This window comes from Salminus brasiliensis, chromosome 7 (genome assembly GCF_030463535.1).
Source record: "Salminus brasiliensis chromosome 7, fSalBra1.hap2, whole genome shotgun sequence".
Lineage (NCBI taxonomy): Eukaryota > Metazoa > Chordata > Actinopteri > Characiformes > Bryconidae > Salminus > Salminus brasiliensis.
The window spans coordinates 22,980,714-22,995,030 of NC_132884.1; the positions used below are offsets into that span (position 1 = coordinate 22,980,714).

At 39.2% G+C, this 14,317-nt stretch overlaps 1 protein-coding gene across 17 annotated transcripts in view; it reads right to left on the reverse strand.

The window, feature by feature from the left end:
• lrrc7 (leucine rich repeat containing 7) overlaps positions 1–14,317 on the reverse strand; it is a 154,517-nt gene that overhangs the window by 24,401 nt on the left and 115,799 nt on the right. For 10 of the 17 annotated variants that reach the window (XR_011979952.1, XM_072684207.1, XM_072684210.1 and 7 more), the window contains 10 exons: positions 13,910–13,984; positions 12,287–12,431; positions 11,847–11,919; positions 8,429–8,446; positions 5,768–5,897; positions 3,431–3,546; positions 2,753–2,822; positions 1,480–1,579; positions 1,214–1,356; positions 783–974 (listed from right to left, as the gene is read on the reverse strand). Coding sequence is in view for 16 of the 17 variants with exons in the window: in XM_072684207.1 (XP_072540308.1) it covers positions 783–974; positions 1,214–1,356; positions 1,480–1,579; positions 2,753–2,822; positions 3,431–3,546; positions 5,768–5,897; positions 8,429–8,446; positions 11,847–11,919; positions 12,287–12,431; positions 13,910–13,984 (1,062 nt within the window). In the remaining variant the exon portion in view is untranslated. The remainder of the gene's footprint in view (positions 1–782; positions 975–1,213; positions 1,357–1,479; positions 1,580–2,752; positions 2,823–3,430; positions 3,547–5,767; positions 5,898–8,428; positions 8,447–11,846; positions 11,920–12,286; positions 12,432–13,909; positions 13,985–14,317) is intronic. The other 7 variants (XM_072684214.1, XM_072684216.1, XM_072684200.1 and 4 more) reach the window with 3 other exon arrangements.

The window sequence follows — 14,317 nt, forward strand, 5'->3', positions numbered from 1 at the left end:
ATTACCTGGATCGGGTGTGTTTGATTTAGGGTTGGAGCTATAACTCTATACAGTGTTGGATAACCAGGACCAGGACTATTGGCTATTGGCTTGTTCTAGATGAGGGGTGCACAACTCCAGTGCTGGAGGGCTGGTCTTCAGCAAGTTTGGTGGTTGCCCTACTTAAACACACCCACTTGCATCAGGTGTGTTTGAGTAGGGCTGGAGACAGGCCCTCCAGGATTGGAGTTCTGCACCTCTGTGTGGCTGCAGACATGTGTTAATAAAATTTACTCATTTTACTGTTCAGTAATTAAAATGACAATAATAACACATTACATTGTCATTAGTTTAGCAAATCCCAGTAGAACCTCCCATAAACCCATATATGGTATAGCTATGGTTGAAAAATCTGTATTTGGGGTGGGGTTTAGTAAAAGCTGTGGTTTGATTGGTTTGTATCAGTTTAAAAGAATATTTATACTCCCTTAGATTCAGTCAGTTAGCTAAACATGCTATTCTCCTTATTACAATCAGTGGAGCATCACAATGATTTAATTAATGATTCAATTGACAATTGAAATGAATAATTATAGTCGTGAAGTACATCTCCTTCATTACAATCCACCACTGAGTTTGCATGAAGCTTCCATTACTTCTCAACAACAAAAGCCCTGTAGCTCTAGTGCAAAACTAAAGAAGCAGAATTGTGTCTAACTCTGCTGGAGCTGCACTGTACTGCAAAGGCAGATGCATAATGAGACTAGACGCATGTTGTAGTGAGCTGAGTTGACATGTTATACCTCCTTGGGTGCAATGGGCCACTTGGGCTCATACTTGTCTTTGCTGATGAGCTCCATGTTGGTGCCAGAGGAGTTGGTGCCAGAGGAGCTGAGGGGGTGAGTGGTTTTGCCCACCATGTTCTGCACTGACTTCACCATGTTCTTCAAGTCCTCTGGGTAAGGGGTGGGATATCGTTTCAGATTAATCTCAACCTACACACAGGGAGAGAGAGCAAGAGAGAGTGGGGAGAGGCGGATTAGGCTTTTGAACCACTTGGTAAAATGTAAGGAAGGAAGTGGGAAAAGTAACTAAACCTCCTATGGAAAAAGAAGTACACACTTTTTATAAGTATGTTCTGAGCTACTATTCTTTTTTTTTACTGCATGTCAACCCTTTGGTGTGTGTATGTGTGTGTGTGTTTGTGTGAATATGAACATTAAAATGAACACACAAAAGATGGCAGGGGGACCTTGACTTTGGCAGAGTTGTCCTCTTCTTCCTTCTTATCCTCAAAGTCAAAAGCCACAGTCATCCTCTGCTGTCTCTGCTCCTCCCACAGAGCAGGGTTGAAGCTGTCGCTGTCCGACTGGTAATCTGCAGGACACATCATATACAGTGTGAGACTCCTCATGTAAAAAAAACAAAAAACAAAAACTCATGTCTCTGCTAATCCAGTACATGTGAACATATCACTCAGGCTAGTTCATATTGCTTCACCCTCATCATGCCGAGGCTGCTGGGGGAACATGTAGTTGGTAAGGACCCTCTGCTTGGTCTCAGGGTGGGCCTCGGTTTGGAGGGGGATGAGGGCCTTGGACTGTAAACCAGTTCAGAATTATTACATTAGATTGCCACACTGTCCAGACACAATATTAGACACAGAGTAACCTCTGACCAGTCAGTTAACCAACCAATGCAACTTCCCCTGCCTTTCCACTCTGTGCTAATTTATGAGATTCACTGACCTTACAGGTCCTCTATGTCGGTGGGAAATTGCAACAAAAATCATGCACAATTCTTGAACCACTTTCAACCTCAGTCATCATTGATCAGTTTTCAACTTGATATTATTTGATTGGTGGACCATTCTCAACATAGCCGGGACACTGATATGGTAGTGGCATGGTAGTAGTATGTGTGACATCAGCATGAGTGAATAACGCACAGCAGTACTGCCTGGGGTTACACACATCAGTGTCACTGCAAGGCTGGGAGATGGCCATCACCATACGAATCCAGCGAAGAGCAGCTCTGTAGTCAGAAACTGACCTCCAATACAGGACTAGACTACAGTGCATGACATGACAACAGTCCACAAAACTGTACACCAGCAGTGTTAACCTTCCTACTAGCTAGATGATTTTAAAGTGGCAGGTAAGAGTAATGCGATTTGTCTGGATTATAAATGACACACAGATCATTCCAGATGGTATTTTTACTGCAGGTCAACATGGTCCTGAGGTAACATAGCTTTGCTCACTGACTGAGAGCCATTGTTACCCATCTATCCTGGCAGATTTTCTCCAGGTTCTTTAGGTTGGTTGGACAACACCACAATTTTAAATAGTGCCATAGATTCTCGATTAGATCAAAATCTGGACTTGATATGATGATATAGTGTTTCTTCGCTAATGGCCTTTTTCTAGCCACCCTACAATACAGGCCAGTTGTATGCAGAGCTATTGAAATTATTGACTGCTGCACCTTCAATACGGTCTCAGTCACTGAACTCTGTATCTCCTTCAAAGTGATTGTTGGCCTCTTTGTGGCTCACCTTTTTGCTCTGAGTTAAAATAGGTGGTAAGCATTGTAGTATTGTAAACCAAACAGTGCTCTAGTTTGGGCAATATCTTTCATCTGTGTAAACTTGTAGTTTCCACAGCACTGGGGTTAACTACTTTTGCAAGGTTTTCAATTTAAGAGAGAGAGATCCATGCAGTATGTATACACAGTCATAGTAGAATAATAACAAAAATAATAAAATAAGCACCTGATTGTCAGATAACCAGAGAGCAGCAAGATCTTTCAGTTTAGTGAAAGTGTAGGGAAGATTCTTCAGCCTAAGAAAGGAGAACAAACATTGCATGTCCAAACCAAGGCAGGATGATATCAATTACAGCCCAGTATGGGTCATATGCCTCAAACACAGAAATACACCACCTAAACAAACAGATGCAATGGGATGAGTAAATCCAGAGTATTTAGAGGCAGTAGAAGGTAGAAATGACTCCTGTCTGTTGAAGTCAGGCCATTAACTCAGCTCCTTTAATGGCTGTTCTGTGGTTAGTGATGGTTGGGTTTAATTACCCAGGATCCAGTTTATCATTGACAGAGCACCTCAACAGCTCACACAGCTTGTAAAAGAGCTCACTGGGCAGTAGGCTTTTTGTTCACACTAAGCTTCTGTGTTTGAGTGCCACTGAGGATACGAAAACAATTTCAGCTGCGAATAAACTGCTTTAAGAAGAAGTAATGATTGTTATACATATACGAAGATATATGTACTAATGGAGAGGATTATTATCGCCCTGGGCTTGTCTTTTACTAATATTGTTTTGATATGCAGAGCAAGCATGACTGTCAACAGTAAATGTCACAACACGGCCGTCAAAATCCCGACTAATGGAAGCAAATAGCAAGAAGCAGCAGCAGCAGCATCAGGTGTTACCTGTTGTCGCTGAGATTGAGAACACGTAGCTTTGTCATCTGTCCAATTTCATCGGGCAGAAATTCCAGTTTGTTGGACCGCAAGGACATAACCGTCACATTCCTGCAGTTTCCAATCTGCAATAAAAGTGAAGATATGATACCTCTGAAAATGAAAATGTGCAATTTTGTCAGAGTATTCTGTTTTTCACTGCCCTCTCTCTCTCTCTATTGCTCTCTCTTTTTTCCTCACTCTCCCCTGCCCTCATGAGGCCTCTCTCACATCGGAAATGACACCGTAATCTGTCAATATCTCCTGGCTAGTGAGGTTAGTGAAGAGCAGAGAGGTTTCTACAGGATTGTGCTACTACACTTCAGTCCAGGATGTAACGCAGGTATGTTGCTGAATCGTAAGGACAGAGTAGAGCTGAAACCATAGCAACTAGGCGCACGTCCAACAGCATGGAGGCAGAAGCTTCTGTACAGCTCTGGAAGGCAGGCTGAGGCCTGAAAGGTGGGTTTCTGGCTCAGCATATCCGTCACACATAAGACACATAAACAGGGCTATTTCTCTGGTGTCACATAGAATTCTTTCATAAAACAATGAAATATTGGCTCTACCTACACCAAAGAATTTTGAGTATCTCGTCTCAAAAGTACCTCATAAAAGGCTGCGGTTTTATTGGCAATAAAAACATGGTGGTAATATTATGTAAATGATGTCTTACCCTCAGCTTATTGAAACAAACTGCAAAATTCAGCAAAAGTGCAGATTTTAAACTCCCAACTGATCCCACACTTCTGTTTATTTGTAGAGCAATAGATATTTTATTTATCATTTGACAACGTTGTTGGCCAGACTAATAACACACTGCTCTCCCTTTAATGCTGCAGTATTTTTACGTTCCATCTGCATGTTAATGAGCTAATGCATAATATTTACCAATATTCAGCCCTGAAATTGATTATTTATTTTATTTATTAGATGCTGAAATAGATGTGTTACATCAAAGAAAACCAAACATCTCAGAGATCCTAATAAAAGAAACTGAAGTATACCAAATGTTTGTGGACACCCCTTCTAAATAATGCATTAATCTACTTTACTTTGCACCCATTGCTGACACAGATGTGCACACACACACACAGCTTGTCTAGTCACTGTAGAGAAGTATTGGCAAATGGAATAGGACTCTGGAGCAGGTAAACATAAACCTATTGGCACCATCCCTAATGCCAGTTGTGGGTTAGAGGGGTATAAAGCCCCTCAGTATTGAGCTGTGGAGCAGTGGAACTGTGGTACTCCATCCACTACTTTTGGGATAAGGTGGGGTGGTAAACATTCAACATCCTGATTTTACTAATGCTCTTAAATGATCACTGAATGCAATGAAATCCTCACAGCGAGGCTCCAAAATCTAACAGAAACTGTTTTTTGGAAATTATTTATAGAAAGTAAAAATATAATCCATTCTTTTGTATTTTTTTACTTGAACCAAATATAAATCGAATGTTAATGTTAATTCATTATGCTCCTTATGCTCTGTGACTTTTATAACACCCTAAGGATTACTAATCGGTAACTACAAGCAAAGCAATGCAAACTGGCTGAACTGTTTCTAAGTTATAGCAGTAGGGAAAAAAAAGCCAGAACCCACTAGTGGTTGCAAGGAGTTTTCAATTTTGCAAACTGTGCAATTATGTTAAGTTTTAACCCTTAAGACCCATCGTGGTCTGAAAGGCTGCCTTTTAGGCTACATAACTCATAGCTACAGAACAATTTAACCTACATACATGACAAAAGACTTACCTACTTAACTACAGATTACTGTATACTTACATTTACAAACCACAAATAGTCCCCCCAGTAAACTGAGCCAATTAAATGAAAATAAAATGAACCACAGGATTAAAGGGGTTGAATATATAATTATCAGAAATTAAATTTACGCAAAACAAAAACAAAATGATCTCTAAGCGTATGGTATCTTTTCTTCCGGTCTCAAGAATTCACTTTATCAAGGCTGCAACAACAGTCTGCAGTAGAAGCTCAGAGAGAATATGAGTTTTATCCTTTCATTTTCAACCTGTACTCTTCTGCTTATGGCACTTTATTGCTGACATCTTCAAGGACTGCGCTGTCATGGCCATGGCATGACTCTTCAGACAACAAAGAGCGCTCTCTGAAGATGAACGAACCATTTAGAAAGAAAACACTTCATGTTTAAATGGTCGCATGAAGAACCTTTTAAGATTTTACCATTTGAAGAGCCAACATCAGTCTTTAACAGTCATATGCTAGAGGCCTGGTGGTAGGGCAGAGGATGTGGGGAAAAGCTTTGATCTCTCGGAAACTCACTTCTCTGGGCAACTCTGTCAGGAAGTTCTCATCAGCTGCAAAGGTGCGGAGGCTGTGCAGGTAGCCAATGGTGGGGGGCAGGGACTCCAGTTCATTACAGCTGCAGTCAAACTCCTCTAAAAGCGATAAACTGAGGAACAAATTGGAGAGAATATACTTATGGGGATCAACAATCTATCATCTGTGACCAACGCAAAGTACTGCGTTGACAACACTGAAATGACTAGATTCAAATGTGTATATCATTTCCACATGGATGAAGCACAGTTTTGTCTTTTAGTTTATATACGTTTGGAAATAACTGTGTTGGAGGACAAATATATATAAATAATGTGTAAATGATGCACACAGTTGTAGTTTTCTATCATATTCAGAGGCAGTGCCTTTACCTGTCACTTTTAGGACTTCAGCTAATGTGAACAAATATCATTGGTAAAAAAGTGCTGTGCAAAAGTCAAGAAAATCAATTAAAACTATTTATCTCGGTAGTAAGTTTGTTTCAGCCTGCATAGTAAACCATAAGATTGACAAGCTACTGGTGGCTTAGAGAAGCGCAGAAGTACAGAAGAAGAACACAGGTTTGGTTTCTGACTTCTCTGTAAACTCCAATCACTGTATGGACTCCACTTGCAGCTCACCTGAACTACTTTAATGAGGGATTGACCAGGTATTGGATAGTAACTGTAAAAACTGGCCTTGAAGAGAGGTTTGACTAGGTTAGACTAATCCTATTATTTATTTAAATGTATTCTTATATTGGTGTTTTTTGGTACAACTAAACACTTACCACATAAATAAATAGCTTTATATGTCATTTTCTCAGATGCTGAAGACTTTTGCACAGTACTACATACAAAACAAAGCTTTTTCCACATATCATTGTACAACTGCAGTTACTAGATGCATATAGTAGATGCATATTGTAAAATCACAGCAGTAAACATTAGATCCAGAGCTTAGGTTCTTAAATCCCCCTTTTCTACAAGTGTTTCCAGCCGTTTGTTGCGTTTCAACAAAGGAATTTAAAATAAATAAAGTGGGTATACTGTATATAAGCTCAAAGCTCTTTACGCTCTAATAGCATAGCGTATCTATCATTTAACCCTCAGATAAAGAGGCAGTTACATGATAATGGAGAATATGGAGGGTATTTGAAGTAATGGCTGCTGGAAATGCCTACTTAAGGAAAATCTGACAGCATCTTAAAGCCTGGATACAGTCTGCACTGATACAGTGGATTGGCATCAGCTTCCAATGGTTCCTTTGTTAAAGTTAAACAGGGAAAGGATGTTTAATTTAACGTCAAGCATATCAGAGCAGTTTGTCTGTTCACACTGAATTAAAAGCTATTTATGTATGTACATATATATAATAGCTCCTAATTCATCCAGGCTATAAGACAGTTTAAATGATGACTTTGAAAATGAAAGTCTGTCTGGAGTTAATTTGTTTTTGCCAAAAACCTGACTTATGGGTCACACTATAAGCCAACAATATTTCAGGCATATGATCTTGCATTCTTATACTAGCTACACAGAGATACCTTAGTCTTAGATTTGTTCACACAGCAGATAAACAATAAATGAAACTTAGCTTCATTATAAAACACTGACATTGAAAGTTGGCTTGAAAAGGCCAACTTATGGTCCTTCTGTCTTATTGTCTATTTCATCTTCACTAGTCTCAGATTCTGTAAGTCTTATTTCTGGACTACATTGCAGATACTCTAGTCAACTTCATTTCAGCATGTTTTACTCATTGAACAATCCGTTTTGCAATGGAAACCCCCACTAATACTATTAACCTTTACAGCCCTGTTGAGTTATCCGGACCAGACATAGTTAGAGAAGAGTAACTGCTGTCTTTCCTTACATCTTAGTGTATATCTTACATTTAAACTGTGTAAACTCTCTAACCAAAACTCCTAACCAATACCTCATTATATATATATATATATATATATATATATATATATATATATATATATATATAGTTTTTTTTTTTTACACCATTTTAAAATGGCAGCTGCTCTTTTCATTCTGAGAACAGTACAAGATGAACAGACCAGTAGAAATGGTCTTATTTCAATAAAGAACTAAGATTTTGTTGTGCCCTTCTCTTGACAGTAGTTAATACTATGATTTTCCTAACACTTCCTAATTTATGTGATCTATGAAAACTACTTGTCTTTATAAGCTTGGTCTTTTCAAGCAAACTTGAAGACTGTCCTTAAATTGCTTTATTTTTTTATACTTTCATCCGCCACAGTGTTTACTGAGCCAAATACCTTGCATTCCTAAACCATTTTGCCTACATGTGACACAATCAATTTAAACAACTTCAATGCACATGACACATGAATTCACTCTGCACATGACATTCCAAAATAAATAGCAAAATGCCAAGGCTAACAAAATGAATCTTTTTTTATCTTCCACAACTACTGGAGTTTTTTCCCCCCATCCCAAAGGTCAATGTATATTTATCGTGTTAACTAGGGTCATTAGCGTAACATTTGTACAGCAGCTTGTCCCAGCTGGCCTTCCATATGCAAGGCTTCCTTTTAGCTGCACATACAGGATATGCAAAGGTGTGCCCTTGCCTAAATAAACATGCTGTGGCGGACGTGTGGGGAATACAGACGCTCACTGGTCTACTTACCCTAATTTGGTGCGTGGACTGAGATGCCCATTTTAGATGCATGTTTGATAAACACAACACACAGAACCGACCAATGACAAACCAAGAAGAAAGGTGCACGGAGAACAGTATCGCAGGAATGTGGCAGTGGGGGGAGACAGTTATGATGAATGGAACGGGCGGCCCGCTGGGGGAGTGACCTCTGAGATAACAAATTCAGTGGCAGACGGTGCGCAGACAAAACCCCTGAATTTCCCATCTGGCTATACGCTGCGATTCATAGCTCAAAAGCATGAGGAACAGAGGTGAAGCATTTTCACTTTACAGCAGTTTAGGTCCTCCACATTCACCTTTAAGGTTGTGATTCAATTTCTGATGCTGTGTCTCTCCTTCGGAATGTACAGTTTAAAGGGAAAGTTCAGTGCTTTCCACCATAATCTCTGTCTACAGCACGTATATTGTACAGCTGATTACCAGAGATATTTTTGTGCAAGAGGTACAAAAAGCCCATAAAGCCCATAAAGTTAATCCAATCTACAACTTCATTGGAATTCACTTGTCCTTATTATGTTGGGGCAACTGATTTAAAATGATTAAGGGATTTTTCATAAATCTACAAACATTCTCCACAACGACAAAGCAAAAGCAGGTTTCTTGTGCATCTTTCTACTATCAATAGTGCCTGAGATGCTTTTACAACTTGATTGGAGTCCACCTGTGCCTTATTGAGTAAAATGGACATAATTAGGACAGGAACACACCATATATAAGAACTCAAGATTGATGGTAATTGTCAGAGTGGAAAGCAAGGCATGAGGTTGAGAGAACAGTCCATAAACCTTTGAGACAGGAGTGTGTCAAGACACAGATCTGGGGAATGATCATCAGCGTTGAGCTGTGTAGACCTTCATCATTCTCAAATGGAAAAACTACAAACAGTCTTCCTAAATCTAGCTGCCCAGCCAAACTGAGCAATCAAACAAAGGGCCTTGGGTGTACAGGTAGCCGAGAATCTAGTGGTGACGGTCACTATGAAATCCTTGTAGAACTGGGTGAACCTTACAGAGGGACAACCACTACTGCAGCACTTCACCAATCATGGAAGTGTGGCCAGACTGAAGTCATTCCTCACACAGATGTGGCTTTGGAAAATCCTGCACTGACCCAGCCAGAGTCCAGGTTGCCCATCCAAGCTGACTGAGCTTAAAAGATTCTACCACAAAGAATGTGAGAAACTTTGAAAAGAAGGCTGTGCCAAGCTTGTAGGATAATTTCCAATGAGTCTTGCAAGTCTTGCTGCCAAAGGTGCTTTAACCAAGTATTAAGAGAAGGGTCTGAATACCTATTTTTAATGAATTAATGTTAGTGTATTTAGGTAGTAATTAGTTAATTTACATATTTATACTTCAAGAACTTGTGTTTGCTTTGTCATTCTGGAGAATTTTGAATAGAATGATGTAACATAAACTGTAGAAAACTTTATTTAATTTAATTAAATCCATCAATTATTATCTTTTTTTTTTAAGCGAATTATGTAGAACTGTAGAACAAGTACGGACATAAGCAGTTGTTTAATATGCTTCACATATAAGTAGTCACTGATCTCATAATTTAGTGAAATTAACAAATTCTAATTTATGGACATAATTAAACAAAGATAAACACACATTTTACCGTGATGCAGTTTGTAGATGGTTCTTAGATCTTCATAGAAGTCCATAGAGGCATTTCACACTTTGATTTTTTCAGCCAGTGTTGAAGAAAGAAATCTTACAATTGTGACAATTACATCAACTTTACCCCACAGTTTCTTCTTCTTTTTCTATGTGGCCCCTCCTGCTAGTAACTAGTTACTGTTTATTTTATTTATTTATTTTTCACCAACAAGCTAGTATTCCCCTATCACACAATGCTATAAGCATTTCTACCTCAGTAACTGCTGTATTCACCTATGCTATAGGCCGACTGCGTATAACTATATGTCATATCATGTTACATTCCCCTACACCTTATCCCACCACCCACACTCAGTACTGAGTGCTGTGTAGGAGCTGCCCTGTTCGGTCTGTGTACTGTGTCTAATGTCTGTTTATTGTGTTGTTCTGATTCCATGTTTTCACTGCATGTCCCTATACTGTATAGTTTCTGTTCCATGATGCACCATGAAGGTCCTAAAGGAACTTAATCTCGCTCCACTGTGTACTTATACTCAGGTGGAATGCCAATGAAAGCCTCTTGACTTGACTTGAGTGTAAATGGTAAATGGTCATGTGGAGTCAGCCGACCACATCTTTTCAAACTGGCTTTAATGGAACGTCATCAGATAGCTTGGCGAAGAACACTAACTGCCAATTTTGACTAACAGATGCCCATGTTGGCTTGAATCACACTGAATGTTGGGCTAGAGGGAAGGTCATTTTGCTCGTGTGGACTTCCAGAATCACCCTATTTTTGTAATGTATCTGCAATCTGATTACTGTCTTTTCCTCTGTAATTAATGGTATACTGTTACTCTTTTTAAGTACCCTGATTATGTAACATTGTTACGTGTATTCGGTCGAATTCCAACCCTGCTTTTCTTCAGCACCTGCCCACTGGCTTGCACTATAAATGTGTTTAAAATCAAGCAGTTTTCTGTATTTTGTAAGTACAGATCAATGCATTAAAATGAATGCCTGTGGAAACAGACTATATGCCAATTACTCTTACAACTAAAAGAGCTACAAATGGTTCTTTAAACGATACCACGGAAGAATCATTTTGCAAATGAGATTTAAGGTTGAAAAATCTTTAAAATGGTAAAGAACCCTCACAAAAATGTGTTTTTATGGCATCGCTTATAGCATGTTTATCTTTGAGAGTGCAGGTGCTGCAGACAGAGAGGACATGGAAAAAAAACTGTGTTCCTTTAATGAACTTTTGATTCAGCGAAAAAGCATCCAGCTCTTATTCAGCCTCACCGTATGGAAGTTTGACATAATCCTTGTTTTTAACATCAGTTCATGTTCAGACAGAGAAGACAATTCTCATTGTACATGTGAACAACGACGCTACCAATCAGTGTTTTCTCACAGCGAGGTGAGAGGGCCTAGCATAGTGGAGGTGACAGACAGCTGAGCTGCAAAGTCATTGTATCCACAGGCTGAGGTGGCAGCTCCGAAATAACGAGCTCATAGCTAATGTCAACCACGGTCAGTGTCAAAATCTCTAATGGCTGTACAATGCAAATGAATAGGAACACAAGTCTGTAATAACGCCAGTTAAAACTAGTTGGTCTCGAAGAAGCCCAAGCAGAGGAGAATAGCACAGGGAAGTTCAGGGATGGTGATCTGACAGATGTATAAAGTAAGGATGCATGTGGTCACTTCCCACCTTCATCTGCCTTACCCTGCTTTATAACCCGGAATGAGTTTGCTAAGTTCACTGAGCAGCTACTCACCTTCCAATGGTGTTAGGCAGTGAGGTGAGCTGGTTGTCATCAACTTTTAATGTTGTTAACTTTTTCAACATTCCTATGAAGGAGCACAAAAATCAATAATTTAATGAATCCCTGCAATCGTATTTAAGCCACAATAGCTGGATTTGTTCCACCTGAGCAAGGACTATAATTTAATTGATTACGGGTGAGATTACTGTCCGGTAATCCAGTACAATATTCATAGCTTGTACATATCTTACAATGGTAATTAAAAGTGTATGGCCTGTTAAACTGGGAGTGTTAGCAGTTATCTAAGAACCGACCTCATACTTATCTAATGACAAACTGGCTGAGTGTAGCATCATGTGTGTTGACATGAACATCTGGCTATGATATTTTACCAACTGGTCAAACTACTTCAGCTAAAAACTGAGAATGCCACCCATTGGGCCTGTCCTCACCTATTGTATCGGGCAGCTGCTGCAGCATGTTGGAAGAGAGCAGGAGGTCCTCTAGGGACTCGCACCCAGAGATATCTGCGTCCAGACTCTCAATCCTGTTCTTAGCCAGGTCCAGGTACCGCAACTGCCTCAGCTTCCCTATAGACTTCAACAGAAAACAAAGAAAACTCGACTTCATAGCAGGACAGGAGGAGATTGAGCACTGTGGCATGTTAACATCATCTACGTTCCACAGCATGTCAGTACTTTTCATGACATATTATAAACTTTGGTATAAATGATCAGTCACTTTCTGTGCATGCAACAATGTGTTTATTGGCATTACATTGACCCAACGTTTTTCCATAACTTGAAACTAGCAGTTGTTACATTGCATCAGAATTTCATGAGGAATGGACCAATAGAAACTCTCCAAAATGATTAGAAAATAAATCTCTTTACATTGACTTCCACTGAAAGTTAAGAAGGTTTTTGCCTTCTCCTGCGAAGTTACCATTTTGGAGCAACAAGGTTTTATGTAATGGTGCCAATGTGCTCTTAATTAGAACTTATTAAAAATGCATAAAATATTTAAAACTGGGATGAATGTGGAATTTAAAGAGGCCCTATGGAGGATTGCATACACTGAGCTGGATGCATACAATACAAACAAGATGTGCTCATTTTATGGTGACCTTTTCCATACAAATATCCAGGGATGTGCTGGAATTTCAGGCTGTACATAGGTATGTGCTTTACATAGTGATGTCATGCATAATGATATGCATACTTAATTTCTGAGCTAATCTGAGCTAATGTACACAGAGCAAGAGATAATAATAAAAACTTTACAATAATAATAAATAATAATAAAACATTAAATATTAAAAATAATATTACATAATCAATCATACATTTATATTAGTGTGCACTGATTCACAAACCTAGCCTTTAATGTACTTGTATTTGATTTGCTGTGTTGAAATTGCAGTGTTAATGTAAATACTCCATGGTTACACCAGGTATTATAGAAATATATAAACAGAACATAAACATAGCAATACATATACCCAAATACCCCAAACACACATAGTTCTTTACTGTTCTCAGATTACTATGTTTTACTTCCTTTTAGCAGCTGCAGTTATCCCTCTGGTTAACAGTTCCTAGGAATCCTGCACATCCCACATCTCCCACATATTCCCACTGGTTTACTTTGTGTTTTACTCCTGTGATCAGTGGCTTTTAACACATCAAAGCTACACAACCCAACATCTACAGCAACCAAGACCAAGTCTGTCCTCTGGATCACACTGCAAAATTCTACTGGTTGTCTGGTTTTATTTACAATGACAGAAAAACATCATACCTAATACATGCATCTATATGACTGCTATTAAAGGCTTTGAAAAGCAGCACTACTACAGCATTCCTGAGAGAAGAACAGTGATATTATGCTGGGTAGGCTATGTACAAATTAACAGAAGCTTTAAAAAAAAAAAAAAAGCATGGTCCTAGGGGTATGTGCTGTCTAGCAGTGGTGATGTGGAACCTCTGTGAGCAGACAGAACGTGAGGTGAATGTTTACACAAAGCCCATAGGAGGCAGCGTCTGTGGCCATGCTGTGTTGTGCCGTGTGCTTACCCCTGGTATTGTCTGTAATGAATTGTTGTCCAACCACAGCTCTTTCAGGTTATGGATCTGCTCCAACACTTCTGGCTGAAACAGCAAAGACAATCAGTGCTTACATAAATACAGAACACCAAATAAATAAATAAATAAATAAATGGCAGAGGAGCTTTATATACTCTTAAGCTTTCACTTTAGATTTGAGTCCAATGCACCGGGAAACTGCATTTGACTGCAGTGCCACGAGGAACTGTCAGTGCTCTACCAGTCAGCTTGGGCGGATATGTGTTAGTAAGTTACTGCTGAGCTTTATTCTTTAGAAATGGTCATTTGGCCTGCATTAACATATGAAGTGTGTATATACGCACATTCTATGCTCTAAACCATATAGTTTAACTTCACATTTTTGCTGTAATGCTTGTT